General features: G+C 34.0%; 1 protein-coding gene across 2 annotated transcripts in view; it reads left to right on the top strand.

The window, feature by feature from the left end:
* LOC128224489 (synaptotagmin-1-like) overlaps nt 1–15247 on the top strand; it is a 60385-nt gene extending 45138 nt beyond the window's left edge. For both annotated transcript variants that reach the window (XM_052934336.1, XM_052934337.1), the window contains exons 2-5: nt 4657–4871; nt 6331–6768; nt 8889–9000; nt 12714–15247. In XM_052934336.1, the coding sequence (XP_052790296.1) occupies nt 4657–4871; nt 6331–6768; nt 8889–9000; nt 12714–13018 (1070 nt within the window). In that variant the 3' untranslated portion in view covers nt 13019–15247. The remainder of the gene's footprint in view (nt 1–4656; nt 4872–6330; nt 6769–8888; nt 9001–12713) is intronic.
* The last annotated feature ends 2059 nt before the right edge of the window (nt 15248–17306 follow it).

The raw sequence follows: 17306 nt of genomic DNA, 5'->3' as shown, positions 1-17306 counted from the left end.
TGTTTACTTGATATATATCTGCTAAAATGTGAATATCTGAATGTTATAAATGACATTGTGAAGTGATTTAAAGAGTTGTCTAAATTGGAACCTCTTTTCCATGCTAGCTGAATATTACTTTATGTTTATGCGATTTCGGGGCTTCATTTGATGGAGAATCGAAGTTGAAAACATTAAATTTATTTCCTTTTAATTTCTCAATTTCTACAGGATATAATGTACTATTACAAGACAAACCAAGACATTTACGGAATGAATTGCGAGATTGATGTCATTATCGGGTTATGCACGCAGTCGGGTTGGTTAAAGTGTGTGGAGGACTTCACGCGTTCTTTGACCAGCCCAAATGCGTTCATATCCCCGATAATGACATCAATCCCGCAATTCAATACTTATATTTACATTAATAGGTCATTATTTCATTCAAGAACTGTAAAAGAAATGCTTCATTTCATTTGAGAAAACCTTACAGTTATCCCTTATCACCCATTCTGTTAAAAATGGAACGACCCGACCGTAAGCGGAAAGAGTTTTTGAAATGACATCACAAGAACGCGGGAAAAGATCAACCACTTGAAATCACTTTTAAACGTAAAATGGAAACACTAATGGCAACAATATATTTAACATTTCATAAATTAACACTTTCTAAAATGTTGATTTATATTTTACGGGACCTGCTGACACAATTAAAACAATAACAAGATCAATAGTTTTCATGTATATTGTCATGCGATGAATTGCGATCCGAACATATCCGAAGATGTTGCGTTCATCGATTGATAAACGCAATTACCGAAAGGCAGTTCATTTAAGGAATGGAAGTTGAGGTGTAAATATAACCCGTTGTCGTTCAGAGTGAGATGCCAACGTGCTTGCAATGTACTTGGGCAGGTATCTTAACAAAACCTTTTTAATTCCATTTATTTCTTTATTTTCTCACCTGATATATGACCAGTACCATTTGACAATAAATGAACATAAAGGTAGACAGAGGATTCACCAACAAAGATATCTGACATTAGAAGGAAGATAAATAAGGTTATATTGACATATATATTGAAGCAACGTGTGTCAAATGACTCCTTTTATCTATTCATTAGTCTTGATCAAAGGATCTATGTCTACTAAGTCTAATTAATTATTTAATTCAACGATAGAAGATTGCAAATAATTCTTAGGTCCATGCATCCTAGAATTTTCCGGAAAATTCCGGACGGGCATTAACAGTTTAGCTCACATGTTTGTAGCTACATTTTGTAGTAACTGCAGGACTTTGTCTAAATTAATCATTGTGTTTAGCAAAATAAGATTGCAAATAATTCTTAGGCTGATCAATCTCTTTGTTTGTAATATAGAACGCTACGGAACAGTCCAGAAAAGAAGCAAATAATTAATCCCACACGTTTGATAGAAAGAGTTTATAATTAAAGTACACCTTTCTGTTCTGGTCAGTGACTTAGCCATACATATGTGAAACCATACATTTATCCCACCTCAGATAAGTAGATCCAAATATTTGGCCATGCACGAAATTCTTATCTTGCACATGGGCAAAGATAAAACAAGTACCTGTATGGAACTCCTTTATTTATTGTCATTACACAATAACTTCCCTTGTTGAAGACCGTCGTATATAGCATCAAGGAAACCTTGTCCTGTGGCAATATTTAAAGTCCTAATTTAGTATTTCTCGCTTCAAATGGTACCATAGAAAAGTTTTCACGCTCCATTTAAGAAATAATGCTGCACCCTCCTCAGAATTATTTAAAGAACGATTTGACTATTTACATAATCTGAATCACTGCGCGCATATCCACGAATGATCCCATATCTATACGCACATTATTTTCACTACATACTTAAGGGTTCCAGCGAAAAAATATATTTTTACTTTATTTTGTTTAATTGAGGAAAAAGCATCTACTATAGCCGCTCGTGTAAGATAGGTTCATCCCGACACTCGCGCAGCGTGTTTAACCTGGTGTCCGCAAAACACCCTACGCTCGGGTTTGGATGAAGATATCTTACACTCTAGGTAATGGAAGTTACTTATAATTTGAACCTGTTTTAACAGTAAAAGCCCAATTAACCTCATTTTTTTCCACTAAGATCTCCAAAACAATTAAGCTTGGTAGGTAGTTTTTAACTTTCTTTTTTCTCGGGAATCTTTTTCAAACCGACTTTTTCAGGGAATATCACTATCGTTGAAAGTTTTGAATTGAAAATGGTAAGGTTTTAACATGTTCCCTCATAAATGAACTAATAAATCGGTTAGTGGAAACATTTTTTAGTCTAGAATACCGGTGTATAACGTGTTTCATATTAAATAGTTTTATTCCAACATTCCATTTAGGCATATTCATAAATCTAAGAAAAATACCCCACTTAAGCATTATAAACTGACATAATAAATGTTCTAATTTTCATACTAAGAATAATTTTACAAAATTTAAGATGAATACGCTTTTCTTTTGATATATGATTTTTTTATATCTAAGACCAATTAACGTAGCACTCACACAAGCGTTAAATAATTGGCATAGAACGCTCGGTTTGAAATTAAAAATACTTAGTACTACTCTAAGAGCCTTCATACCATTAGCGGTTATGGTTTCTTGGTTTAAAACAAAAAAGCAAGTCTCATTTAAAACTGTTCAAAGGTGATTAGAATAATCAACTGTTTTTCCATCTGTTGCAAACCATGCCCCTATTTCGAGCCATTGTTTTTTCTAAGGTAATGTCAAGTTCACATTTAACACAGTATTCGTGTTACCTATATCAGCTATATCATCAGTGTAGATCATCAATCAATAGTGTGTGTATACCACGTGATAAATTACATCGTTTATGCTTCGTCGGAAGGCAACATTTTGCTTAAAACGAAGATTTTTTCTTTACCTTCATAATTGACACAAAGGGCTGTCTATGCTGCTTAAACAGCTCGCCTTCGTTTGATTACCGTAGTTTGATTAGATGATAAGTTTCCTCAAACATCGACAAATTTGTTTCAAAACTTATGTTTTGACAGTGCTCCATCAGGCGGCGGTTATGTGTAAAGGTTTGTCGAAGTGATTTTAGAAACAAGACTCTCAATCAAACTTTGGTAAAAGACAGAAGGCGGGGCTCTGTAAGCAGTGTTGACAGCGCTATGTTTCATATAAAACGGGGAAGAAATAGTAAAATTATCTTTGTTTAAAGTATTAATTCAAAGCAAAATATTGCCTTCCGACGGCCCATTTATGACGCAATTATCACGTGGTATTCACACACTGAATGTATTTTTGTATGTGTCGTCTATTTGTCTCGACTTATTTTTGGAACAACGATATACGTGTTGATAAAATAATAGTGTTGGAAGTTAACCATTCATTGCTAACTTATATATAATTTAACCAAACATATAATCCATCATCTAAAATTGTTTTGCCTTAGCTTGAAGTGAGCAAACTCCCTCTCATGATACTCTTGTATAACTTTAATAATGCGATTCCTTTTCCAAGAGCTGTACATTAGTTATATTGACATCACACAGGAGACAGTAAGCCTAGAACATAAGAGACACTCTACTTCTTTGAGTATCGCGATGAGGGTCAGTCATGTTTGCACTGGTGGGGAAAAAACTCCCGGCACTTTTACATGCTTCTAAGTATTGCGTGTTCTGTCCTGGTTTAAGGACACACTGAATTGTCACCAGGCTTTAAGTTTCCAGGGTTTTATTCATAGTTTTTTTTTTCAACAGTAGTCAAATACAGCATTTGGAACTACATGATTCAGTCCGGTATAAATTGTTTAATATGCTAACTAGTAAACATTATTGTGTTGTTGCTCATTGAATAAATAGACACGTTTGCGTGCTCCGAGACAATGATCATTGACGATCTAGAACAAGCTAGCAACCTAAGCTCTGTTATGATTCCTGGGTAATAACCAGTAATATCATCGAACCCAAGACCATCTGATTCAGAGTCAGATACGCTTACCACTCGGATATCGCCACCGACAACAAAGGGAATAAAATAGTTTTGGATAAAAACAACATATGTCTACTGAACACGTCGTGGTATGATATAGCACATTTATGATTATTTCAGCTCGATTATTTTCAAACGGCTTTTAACGATATGCGCTTGAAGTGATAAAGAAAGTAAAGATGTGTTAAGAAAGCAATTTTGTTAAACTACAGTGACTATTCTTATACAATACACCAAAATATCTATTCTAGGTAGAAGTGCTTTTCAGATAGTTTAAGCTTGCCCTTGTTTTGACTGAATTGCGATTGCAAATTTGTTTACGCTTTGACGTTAGAGTTTTTGGTTATCACCCTATTCACAATTTTCCTGAGATAATTGATTGTTATGTGTTCCAACAAATATGCTTTAATGTCATGTGCCTATGGATTTAGGGACCACACATGTAAACACTATTATTTTATTTACTACGGTCCGACACAGGCAATTTCAGTACAATTCATTTAACGTCAACGTGAGTTGATCTTATCTATTTTCGAAAGTCCATTTTCTGAATAGAAACCATTTTATGAGTTTTTTTCCTGAGTCTAACAAGACGAGTGCCGATGGACATCAAACTAACGATCTCTTGGGCTATATGCGGGCACCTATTCGGCATTTAAATTTTTATTTTCAACCTTTTCAGAGGGTAGTTCCGGTACAACTACGCCAGCGTCCCTCGGCGGCCTCAAGGACCGCGAGTTTACGTATGCTTTCCAGTCGACGCCCTTAATCACCTCAATATCCTCCGGGTTAGAGGATATTCCGTCTCCACTTCCGACAAATAACCGCCATCGTAGGGCCTCCATGCAGGATGCCATTGACTTTAGGAAAATTGATTCAAAACTTTACGATAGGAGGGTACGTTTTCTTTTCTTTTTGTGCACTTATCCGATCTTATTGTTATTCCTTTTATAGCGTAGAAATCTAGGACATTCGTTCAATTCAATTTTCATACTGTAACAAAATTGTCCTTGTTATTTTAAATTAAATTTCCATAATGCGACAAAAAAGTCGTAGTTATTATTTAGTCTGTTGAGTGACATTGTGTTGTAAGAACTCACTAGGACGGAAATTCAACAGCAGCTATAAAGCTTATAAATTGAACGATACTTTGACTTACAATAGGTACCCACTATACTGTAAAAGTGATCCGTTTTAAATCATATGTTTTGATTAACATGAAGTTTGACAGACGTAAATGAATCGTTTCATACAATCATTGATATTTGTCCGAACACTACTTCTCTCTCATCCTTTTTCTTGTACAGTTTTATATAAACATGCATATTTCTTTTGCAATGAGATTGTTTTGCTTATCCGTGTAGGTCGTATTTTGACAAAGCACTAACAATCGTATTAGCAATGAATTCATGTCTCGATCGCTTTGTTTGGATATCTATTTCATTTCCATTTCTATGTCTCTGATAGCATCCCACTGGAAGTTAATTTAGGAGTATCTCATTGTACTTTACCAGTGATGTCCCTTAGGGAATGCCAACAAGTCAGGGTCGCTCAAGCTTCATTACTGTTTTACTCAGCTGCATTTGCATGTCGACAGATACTTTAACATGTTAACATTGCATAAGACTGTTCAGTACATTTGAAATGAAACTTAATCCGCTTTGAACAATGGTGTTGCAATATATGAAACTACTTAAGAAACTGCATACAAATGCATTGTAAACAGTCTGCACTTGCATTCTGTCTGATTTAGACAGTAATCCACTTATATTTATATCTCAAAATATTTGTTTTCTATGCAAGAAACAATGAGTTGCTTGCTTGTAATCTTAACACTATCGAACAGGCGATTACGCGATGAACCCAGTAAACAAACGAGACTTTCAATTTTTAAAAAAAAAAAAAAAAATAACTATGCTCTTTCAGACCTCGGAAATAAAGTCGTATTTCATATTTTTTATTTAAAATATAAAGCGATTTCATGTCAATGCCATCATCTGTGTAAAATTGTCTGCTCATGATAACTATTTCATAACGTTAAATTTTTCAAGCGTTTACATTTTGACCAATATCAGAATAGAAGTCTCTCTCAAAGAATGCAGTAAAATGTCAACAATTCCAAGTTCCCTCAGCGAATAGTCTGGTTCAAAAATGCTCGTTAAAAACAAAAACGCAGCATTTCTCTTTGGGGTGGTCTTTTTTATTCATAAATGCGACCATTCATTAGACAAAAAAATAGCTTCTATTTCTTAACCGATGAATAACCAAACAGGTTTTACAAACGAACTAATTATACGATCAAACACTACTGTTTTTGTTCGTAAAAGGAAGTTAATCTTTACCATTTAACTTGCAGGCTCTACGACGACAGCGATCTGTTGCAAGTATTGAAGAAGACCCGCTAGGTAGTATTCACTTTAGCGTTGACTTTAATCAAGAAACTTCTCTCCTCACTGTATATATCATCGAAGCTGAAAACCTCACCGCAAGGGAGTTTAGTGGAACAGCTGACCCATATTGCAAGGTCAGACTACTCCCCGACCGGCGAACACAACTTCAGAGCAAAATACACCGAAAAACTACGGATCCGATATTCGATGAGGAGTTCATATTCGAAATTGAGCCTGACATCCTACGGACAATGACATTGGAGTTGCTTATCTACGATTATGATCAGTTTTCGCGACACGAATGCATTGGGCAAGTCAAACTAACGCTTGATAGTATCGATATATCTACACGACAGACCTACTGGAAACCACTGGTGAAAAGAGACCAGAAATGTAACGAAGATGTAAGATAGCTTTTTATACTCGTTCATACGTTTTCTATGGTTGAGTTAGGTCACTTACTATTGTAACAAAAAGCAGTGTACTTCTTCCACGGTGGCCTGAATTACCTAAATAACCCCGGGTCTCTGGTAAAATTTTCGCATTTTGAGGTGTGAATATTGTAAGAAGAACAATCATTATGAATTTAATATTTTATAATTAGTGTTCAAACCTTAGTTTATCAAAATTTCTTCACAACGTTAACTTCTCATTTAACAGAGAGCTTACCAAAAGAAAACATACTCTGGTTGAACTAGATATGGTTTTAGCCTTTACTATAGTTACAATGGTAAATCAATTCGAATATCAAGACTGTGTTTTACGTGATAGCGTTATTGTGGACATATGTTTGTAAGTCAGTTGTTGTGTTACATAATAGAAGGAAAAATTCGCTTTCCCGTCAAGATTTATGGCATTTACAATACGTGATGCAATATGTTTAGGAAAACAAACGCTTTGCCTGTTTTAAACGACAGTAAATTTGTAAAGGCTTAAACTAATTGGATTTACAGACTCTCAAAGTGCATTAAGATGCTTTTTATAGCAAAACATGAAGTTTGTTGGCATGTTAGACTATTTTATACTGATTAAGAGTATTAAAAGCATTTTGAGGATGGTTTTTCTCTCTCCTCCCACCGTTTGTCGGTGTCTTAGACAGCGTCGATGACTGGCTTCGGCTCAGCGTCCGCTAAATGATTTAAGGCCGGTTCGGAGTTTTACTTAAAGTGACACTCTTATTCAAAATCAATACATACACATGTAAAACCAACATAAATTTTGAGTGATACACCCTCAACTACTCACTAAATATGGAAAATATTAATTATTATTAACAATATTATTTCCCTGTATTAAATAGCTGTAAACGTAAAAATATTAAATGATTGGTGAATGCTAAAATATTTATTACAATCTACTATGGTCTCATAAGGTAGAAATACCGTGTTTTCTGCACATTTCTTTGAAATTAAACTCGGTATCCTTCATAGCATCGTTGTTTTCGACATTTGTTTATCCTTTTTGGTATATTTTAAAACAATTGAATTAAATGTGTTAAATCTTATTTGGGAGTAATAGTGCATCTTTAATATATCTCGAAAACCGTTATATTATTCCATTGACTTTATACTTCACACAAGTGGTCAGGGTCATCAGGCAATTCAGTTAAAAAACTTTAAATGATCCTAATTAAAACAGAATGGCCTCTGATTTACTTAGAATGTTGGTTTCTTGTTATTACGACTCAAAATCAGTTAATGCAACATACATCTTATTGCCCCCGCGAGGCAATTGCGTTATTTAACTCCGTATTTATATTTACATCAATACCAGTTATAGATCAACTTTCTGACATTCACATGTTTCATCAATAATGCAGGCATTTTAGTTATATATGTTTATGAACTTACGACGGCTCCTAAATATGAAACTTATGAATGGTTTCTTAATCATGTTTTTTCTAAAGTCTACCTGGTAATTTACCAGCGAAATAAAGTAACTGCATGCAGAAAAAACAACAACAGGTTTTGACATAATCCTAGAAATAATACTTCTTTTAAAGATTACTTAATTATGGAAATTTGTCAAATGCTTTGAGATAGTACCTCTAAGTAACACAGTACTTTGATGTACACGCCATGTTATCATCTTCTTGACATTATTTAAGAAAGATTTCGAATAATGAACAGTTTCTTTTTCTTTTAGTATAGATACAAACGTATAATTTTTCTTTCAAATATTGATATATAATATTAAGGCCCTATGTTTTATTAATACATTCTGTTATTTTGCAAAATGTGAAAAAGTGAAAATGCCATATTGAAATCAATAATAAAGCTCATTTGAGAAGTATGGTTTAAAGTTTAATGAAAGTATTTTTTATCCGATTTTCAAGTACGTAACCGCAAAAAGTAAAACTATATTTTGGTAATATAGTAAAACGTCCTATTACAGTTACCTTTGACTTTTCAAAAATGTAACCGCAGACAAAGAGTATTATTATATTGTCCTTGTTTCCCCATACAATAGCCTGTGTATGTGTCCATGATCTTTGCACAAATATATATGTTTACTTTATTTTCAGAATGGTGACATCATATTCTCCCTGGGTTACCTGTCAAGCGCAGAACGGCTTACGGTTGTTGTGATGAAAGCAAGGAATTTACGACACATAGAGGAAGGAAAAATAACAATGGGTTAGTGTCGTATTGGTTGTTTGCTTGTCATAATCAGGAAATAATGCAGACAAACGACTGTCTGGTCATGCCAATATAGACGATTGCTTTAAACATATCCGGCATCCCCAGTACGAATAGTGCCAAATGATAACATAGACTGATATGAAAATTGGCCTGGGTAAAGATATATCAAAGAAAATGTCTTTATGAGTGTATAAACGAATCTTAACGATTACTCCGCAAAATAAGACATGTTATTGTTTTATGTACAAAAGCTTGCCTATGATAAGGAAGATGTCGCATAGTCGCAATGTATATACACAATACAGAAGCGTAATATTTAAACTTCCTAAAAGTACATTATAATTGTAAGTCAAATGGTCATAAACATTTAAATTGGAAAACACGTGTTTAACATGGAGTATAAGAGTTTTATTGGTTTCAAGGAAAATAGAACGCATACAGAATCGAAGGCAAATAACTACGCTCATCATCCTATATAAAAAAATAACTATGATTTTGTGTGCACATCAGGTCTTAAAGTGACACTCTTATTCAAAATTAATACATGCACATGTATAACAAAAATCAATTTTGACTGATATACCTTTAACTACTTACTAAATAATGCATTTATGGAAAATGTTAATTACTGATAACAAGATTGTCACATGTTTTAAATGGCAGAAAGCGCAAAATATTAAATGATTGGTGAATGCTAAAAGATTTACTTTGGTCAACTATAGTCTCATGAGGTAGAAATACCGTGTTTTATGCTCATTACTTTCAAATTAAACTCGATATCCTTCATAAAAACCATTGTTGTCGACATTTATTCATCGTTTGTGGAATATTAAAACAATATTATTAATTGTCGAAAATCTATCTGGGAGTAAGAGTGCATCTTTCAGTTTTCTATGATGGATAAGTAAGCACACACTCATAATACTGTTAAAGTGGATCCATTTACCGGTAATATCTTACCTAACATTCTGTTCAATCATTTCTGTAACCCGTAATAACGCATGACAAAGTTTCCTGCACTGTCGAAAATGTTATGAAATATGTGCCATATCCATAATATGTTGAAGTATTCCAAGAGGGGTGACACATGTTCTAGGAATTCTTTCTCGTCCATACGTTTTTACAAACAATGGTGCGTCATAATTGAATTGCTTCCTGGAAACTGTCTAGCAAAGTAGGTCAGACACAAACGCGGTGTCAATTTGTATTTTTAATAAGCAATGCTCTCGTTCTATTTCCTGATTCGAGTGTCCTAATTTTATCAGTACAACTCAGCAACGATCGAACAATGATAGAAGCTTCCTTGACATAATAGTATTGTAGGCATGAAAAGAAGATGCAAATATATCTTTACTGTAGAGACAATTACCCTAGCACATGTCAATTTAATGAAACTACAGTTAGTTAGCAGTGTAACGGAGCATTCTCACAGCCATTTTATAAAATAAAAAATATGGAGCTATCATAATGAAATAGTGTGAAAAAGTGTTATTTCCTTGCCGTTAAACAATGAAGCAAGGATATCACTATGAATTGTCAAACGTTCGGAACCACATTCCATTAGATGTAATACTATTACGCACTTTTTCGTTCGAAATTGGACAGGAATGTAGTCCTTTTTTAAGAGCTCTTACACCGACGTGTCAATAGATGTTTTTTATTGGCCAAAATGGAGATGTACTGTCCCTTAAGAGACTGCTATGTCCGCACGCGACGTCTCTAAGACGTGATTATTCTCCGATTATGCAGATTAAGTAAATATGTGTTACAATACGTGCATATGTTTTTGCCGTTGACATATTGCAATAATTGCATATTATCTAATCTGACTCCAGTAAAAGTGTTTATGTTTTTAAGTTAATTGTTCTTATTATTGTAAAGATAAACATACACAATTGTAGTGTTGTTTGTTTTTATGTGTAATCATTTAAGTGACTAGAAACCAAATGATCCAAAACTCGGCAAATACAGTATTTCCTCAAAATAAACATTGAGTTAACAATGCGAGCCAGTAGGAGGCCGATAAAACATTATTTTAAGGATTAAAATAATAAACGCAACAATCATGTTGCTGTCTCATCTGTCGTTCCCCGTTTAAAAATAACGCATAATGGTTTTCTAGTTTAAATCTTATCCGTTTATTAGTAGAGATAAACTTGCGAACTATGACAAAATGATATATAAGTAGGTAAGGGTATTTTTAATAGAAGAATATACGGAATATCATTGGTTTGTGTTTTCATAAACAGGTTTTCCTAAAAAAAACGAAAACGTTGAAGGTTCTTAAGATACATCAAATTGCAAACTGTACTTTGCATTCAAACACGTCTGTCTATAATGTTCAATATCATTCGACGAGCCATACTAGCCATAGCCTAAAGATGTCAGATAATTTCACTTCCAGATTTTTCTCTCGAAAGGAACAACCATGCCTCTGCCTTAATAGACAGCAAATTGTAGTCCGTATTTAGTCCTTCATTAATATGGCAACGATGTCTCGACTCTTGCATTCGACGATCTTACACAAATTTCGCATTTGCTGCGGTTCGCCTGAGGCATACTAATGTTGTCTCCGATCTTCCTTTCACTTATAGGCAATGCAATTCTTCCTAGAGGTTTACTCTGACAAAAATGGCTAGCCCAGAGTGCGTCTTCTATATTTTCTTAATTGCGTGGAGAAGGCATGACACTCTATTTTTGTCCAAGAAATGAAGCATATGTTGTGATAAATCGAATTACGTTTTCACTCTTACTCCATCCTTTCTACAAGAGAAAGGTGCTTTCTATTGGCAACAAGCTCTTGTCAGTTAAGTACGTACAGTTGAAGTGCAATGTTTCGCATTAAAGCTGCACTCTCACAGACTTACCGTTTTCCCAACTTATTTTTTTTTGTCTTGGAATTAGCATTTTTTTGCGTAATTATCTGCTTACATGTGATGAAAGGCTGCTGACAAAATATCAGATCGCAGAGTTTCATATTTCCATTCCGAATTTAATGTTTTATGGCTTAAACCGTTACTAACGGTTTAAGAAAAATGCATAAAACATCAATTTTGGGAAGTAAATATGAAACGCTGCGTTCTGATCTTTTGTCAGCAGTCTTTTATCAGTGGTTTGCAGATATTTAAGCAAATATTTGCTCGTTCCAAGACAAAACATTATAAAGTTGTCAAAACGTTCAATCTGTGAGAGTGCAGCTTTAAGTAGGTAACATATTTCTGTACGGATGTTAACTCAGTACAGTGCGCTACATGCACTTGGTCAACACTGTGACTTATAACGAGACCTATAAATATGACCTATAATATTTATAATATTTGTGGAATCGGAAGAAACGATTAAGCTAGTATTCTTCCTAAGGACTACCATTCTATACAATGAAGATTAAGTCATTCGAGAGCACACAATACTAATGCATTTAAAGTCAGAAAATGGAAGTCTCCGTCCAAAAGTTTATGCTTTTATACAAAAACGAATTTTAGTACATTAAGAATATTAGAATTTCAACTGCATAGACATATAAGTTCACAGTCAAACTGATACTAATATGTTTATAGTATAAACTTTATACTGTGGATGTCTTTATATTTTGCTCTCGGTGAAACTTTCTTCAATGATAATAAAAAAATAAATGCATAGCTAAATCTACTCAAGACATTGCATTTGTCGCAGAAATGTTAATGTACTTGCAATTCTTTCTTTTTCAGATCCCTACGTCAAGATATTGCTCAACCCTGGCCCGGGCAAGAAACAGAAAAAGAAGAAAACATCAACTAAACACAATGTCATGAATCCAGTATGGAACGAAGCTTTAACCTTCAGCCTTCCCAATGAATGTCTTCAGAACGTTTCCATGGAGTTCCTTGTTTGCCACGATAACAAAATTGGAAACGACGAGATTCTCGGACGATCGATAATCTCGCGAGATTCTAGTGGAGACGAGAGAATTCACTGGGACGAAATGGTTAACTGTAGAAGTGCAGTGGCGAGATGGCATAGCTTGCATTTGTAAGGCGATAGTTTAATTAGCAATGCGCGTGTGTAGCATTGCTTTTTAAACGGAATGAATGCATTACGGAATATGATAATACCATTCTCAGTTTCAAAGGATGTCAAATATCAAACGAAATAAAAATGTACACACCTTTTAACAATTGCGAATACTATTGTTTATAGTTTTTGCCATATATTTAAATTTGAAACGGAGCACAAATGTGACGCACTGCAGTAACTATTTGAAGGAAACCGAAATAATGAAAAAAAAGTTCCAGCGTGTTCTTGTAATGTAATGCTATCAACAACTCGGTTAAACTTTTAACCAAACAGTTGAAGTTGATCACCTTATTAAGCGAAATGATGACACTTTAAACATGTTGTATACTTTTGTTATCATTTGTTGTATCGCAAATATTTGCAAAAGATCATAAAGCGATAACAAAGCTTTATCCGTAGGTTAAGTCGTTCGGAATTGTGTTTAGGGCTTGCTTCATGTGATTAAGGACGATTTCTTTCTTGTGATACATGACCACTGTATACGAATAGAGCACATACATAAGCATGCAAGCTATTAATGCTGAAAAATAATATCATTGGTTACCAAAAAAAAAAAAAAAAAAAAAAAATGTTAAAAAAAAAAATAAAGGATGTAAACCCAGAAACTCCAAAATCAGAATGTAAGCAAACTGTTCATACCAAATATAATATTATTCATGCCAAATAACAAACAAGGCCATGCTAAGAAAACACCTTTCTACAAAGCTTATTCCAGTTCGTAAATATCAAGCATAAATTCATTAATGCTGTACAAAGACCTATTTTTGTGCTCCCCTTCTTACCCTATTAAGGATGTACTATATTTTCACAAACCTTTAAAGTCTGCTGAACACACTGAAATGAGAATCGGGGGCTTTAAAATTTCCCCGTACAAAAAGTATAGTAAACTACATGAGTCTGCGAGACGACACAAGTCATTTTAATGTAAACATTGTCATATTTTATGGACTAATATCAATATCCTATCGTAAATCTTGTTTGTTCATTGACCATTCTACCAAATACATTTAAAGCGCAAAATATGATTCATATTTTGAATGTATTACGATTTATTGTGCTCAGATTTCTACAGTCCATCAACTACTATTTTCTGCATGGCTTCATAGAATATTCACCTGGTAACGATGAAATTCAAAACAAATTGAATAGACAGACAAACTACAAGTAAGAAAGACTTCGCTATTTCCTTCGTTGACCAATGACAATTTTTGCCATAAACATTCTGGTGAATGGTATCTGGCTCTTGCATTTTATGGCATGTCCATTTCCAGGGTAATAACATCTTTATTGCATTTGTAACAATGTCATTGATGAATTATATACTTGTTAGCTGAACTATAACGCTAGTATTGACAACAAACAATCAATACGTTGTCGGGAGCTCAGAGAATGACAATGGTCAGATGATTGTTTCCAAAATCCAGTTCAATTATTTCCAACAAATGGAATGCACTATACTGTACATTTTCAAAACTATCTTGAAAGTTATAGCTGTTTATTTTTGGATAATTCATATTACATTTAAATTTTATCAACATTGATATTGAAAGCGTTTGTTCATTAAATACACAATGTGTTTGGTTCGATATACATGCATACACTTTATGTTCATATGATTCCTATGTTAATGTATTCGATTAATTGTAAAATTTGATTTTGAATAACATGTGTATGCTTACAAACTATTGTAGAGCAAAACATATGCGCTAACAATTTGACGTGTGGGCTACCTTTTGTGTGCTTTGTGTTATAGAAATAATGTCTGGAATATACCGACACCATGTTAAAACACAATGATGAATGGGCTCGTGCAAAGAGACTGACCTTCTACGTATCGCTTACAGATTGGCCCAACATAACTGTTAAGTGTTATATGTATTGTAATGCATGATCATCCAATATGCACATTGTAAAGAAACATTGAACAAAAATTAAGGTAGCAGTGTTAATGATAGGCAACAACAAATTATTGGCGCATTTGGGAATACATTAAGTATACAATTATGGTTTTGGTGTATACAACCTTTATTTACGAATTGGAACCCCATGCTATATCACTTATTATACTAACAAAGCCATTAAAATGTATATCCTTTAGCTTTGCAAAATGAGGTATTGCAGAACGTAATTCTATATGATAAGAAAACATTGGATTATACGTTGGGTATTGTCAGCAAAATGACATACATGTATGGTATTAATTTAGTATTTATATATATTTTGATATATATCATTGTTACAATGTTAATGTTGAATGTTAAAAATGCATGTTTGATATATATTTAATACATTTCAAAATGGTAAAATCTTGAGTTTTGTCTTCCCCGGGTGAAATTTCTTGAAAGACCTTAATAAAAGTGAGACTGTAGCGAATTTCGGTAACAGCAAGTTATTCTGATCTACTACAGGGAGAAACAGCAAATGACAACGATCAAACAAAGAAGTTGTTCACAAAACCATGCCAGAATAATTAAATATTAATTCAACCATTAGTGAATCAAGATCACATTTGTGTATTTTAGTGTTTATGCACATTTGGAATAAGTTTTCACCAAATTAATATATTTGAACCAGTTATGAATTACGATAGCCTAGGCTATACGATCAATATGGCGTGAACACGTAAGGCTATGTTTTAACGGCGACAGTTTAAGGACAGGTTTTAATTTCCCCAAAACATATGCAAATTTCAATCCAAACACGTAACGTTAACAAACGCCTTCCATGTGTGAAGACCTTGACTTTTAGGCTAGGATGCTTATTTGCACACCGCATGTAGCCGCAAAGATTTCGTGAATTTAGTAAACGGGTTCTACAGTACTTCACACAGTGAAAAATGAAAGTACAACAGTTATAATGACAACTTTTTTCATTATTGTTAAAATAGGTTTCCGTTGTAGGGCTTTTTATAACTAAGGTAAACAATGCCTATTGTCAGCATACTGATGATTCTTTCTGTGTGTTTATCTAGCTCTTCGAAAAACATGCCCTTGTTTACCAAGAACGGCAATCCTCAAGAAAGGGAACATACCCTTGTTTACTAAGAATGGCAATCCTCAAGATAGAGAACATGCCCTTGTTTACCGAGAACGGCAATCCTCCAGAAAGGGAACGTACTCTTGTTGACCAAGAACGGCAATCTTTCAGAAAGGGAACATACCCTTGTTTACTAAGAACGGCAATCCTCAAGATAGAGAACTTGCCCTTGTTTACCAAGAACGGCAATCCTCCAGAAAGGGAACATACCCTTGTTTACCAAGAACGGCAATCCTCAAGATAGAGAAAATGCCCTTGTTTACCAAGAACGGCAATCCTCCAGAAAGAGAACATACCCTTGCTTACCGAGAAAGGCAATCCTCCAGGAAAACAATATAACCTATTCGACATAAAACGGCAACCTACCAGAAAAGAAAGATTACTGGTTTCCTATCTGACGTTGATATGAGTCATTTCGAAATAAAAGTATCCTATTAGAAACCAAAAGCAATTTATAATTCAATCAAAATGTATAAGATATGCATTTAACCATGCAAGCTCAAACGCTGAAATCCCAAACTGCCAGAATGTTTTGAGATAGTCAATTGCAAGTACATCCTTTTTCGAGGAGATAATTCTACAGCACGCAAGTGGTGTTTAAAAAGCTTTTGTTTTCTCTACATAACATTTGAACGAGGTAAACAAATCAAGACGTGGTAGACAACTATGTGGATAAGTTTAAGGTTACAACGCAAACCACTCTTAGAGAGCGCACCTTATTTCGTTGCAGTTTGCTTTAAACAACTTCTCCATGGAATGCTTGGGTATTTCTATCTAACAAATCGGAATTAAGTTGTTTTTTTAAAAAGCACATAGGGTGATTTATTTTGAAAATGTGTGTACTTATATAAGACAAAAGGCACTGGTAGCATTATTCAGGAGCATGATTGAAAACTCAAAAGCGGAACCTAAGTCAAACGATAACATGGAGCGAAAAAAAGACCTATGATTTTTTCTCTGTCAATTATCTTAAATTGACCACTTATTGTAATAGTTGGCTTCATATTAATTAACGCTATTGGATTAATTTCACCAGCAATTTGAAAAGTAAGATAGCAAAGTTGAGTTGTTCCTAGGAGGCTTTGATAGCATTCACTTACCATTGCTGGTTCAGTGAACAGTTTAAATCACACCGAGGCTTATATTTCTTAACTTAATCTTGTATTCACGTGTTTGCATTTTTGTTTTAGCCAATGACAATCAAATAATTT

Source organism: Mya arenaria, chromosome 17 (genome assembly GCF_026914265.1).
Source record: "Mya arenaria isolate MELC-2E11 chromosome 17, ASM2691426v1".
Taxonomy (NCBI): Eukaryota; Metazoa; Mollusca; class Bivalvia; order Myida; family Myidae; genus Mya; species Mya arenaria.
Note: the sequence above shows the minus strand (reverse complement) of the source record. Positions and strands in the feature narration are given on the sequence as shown.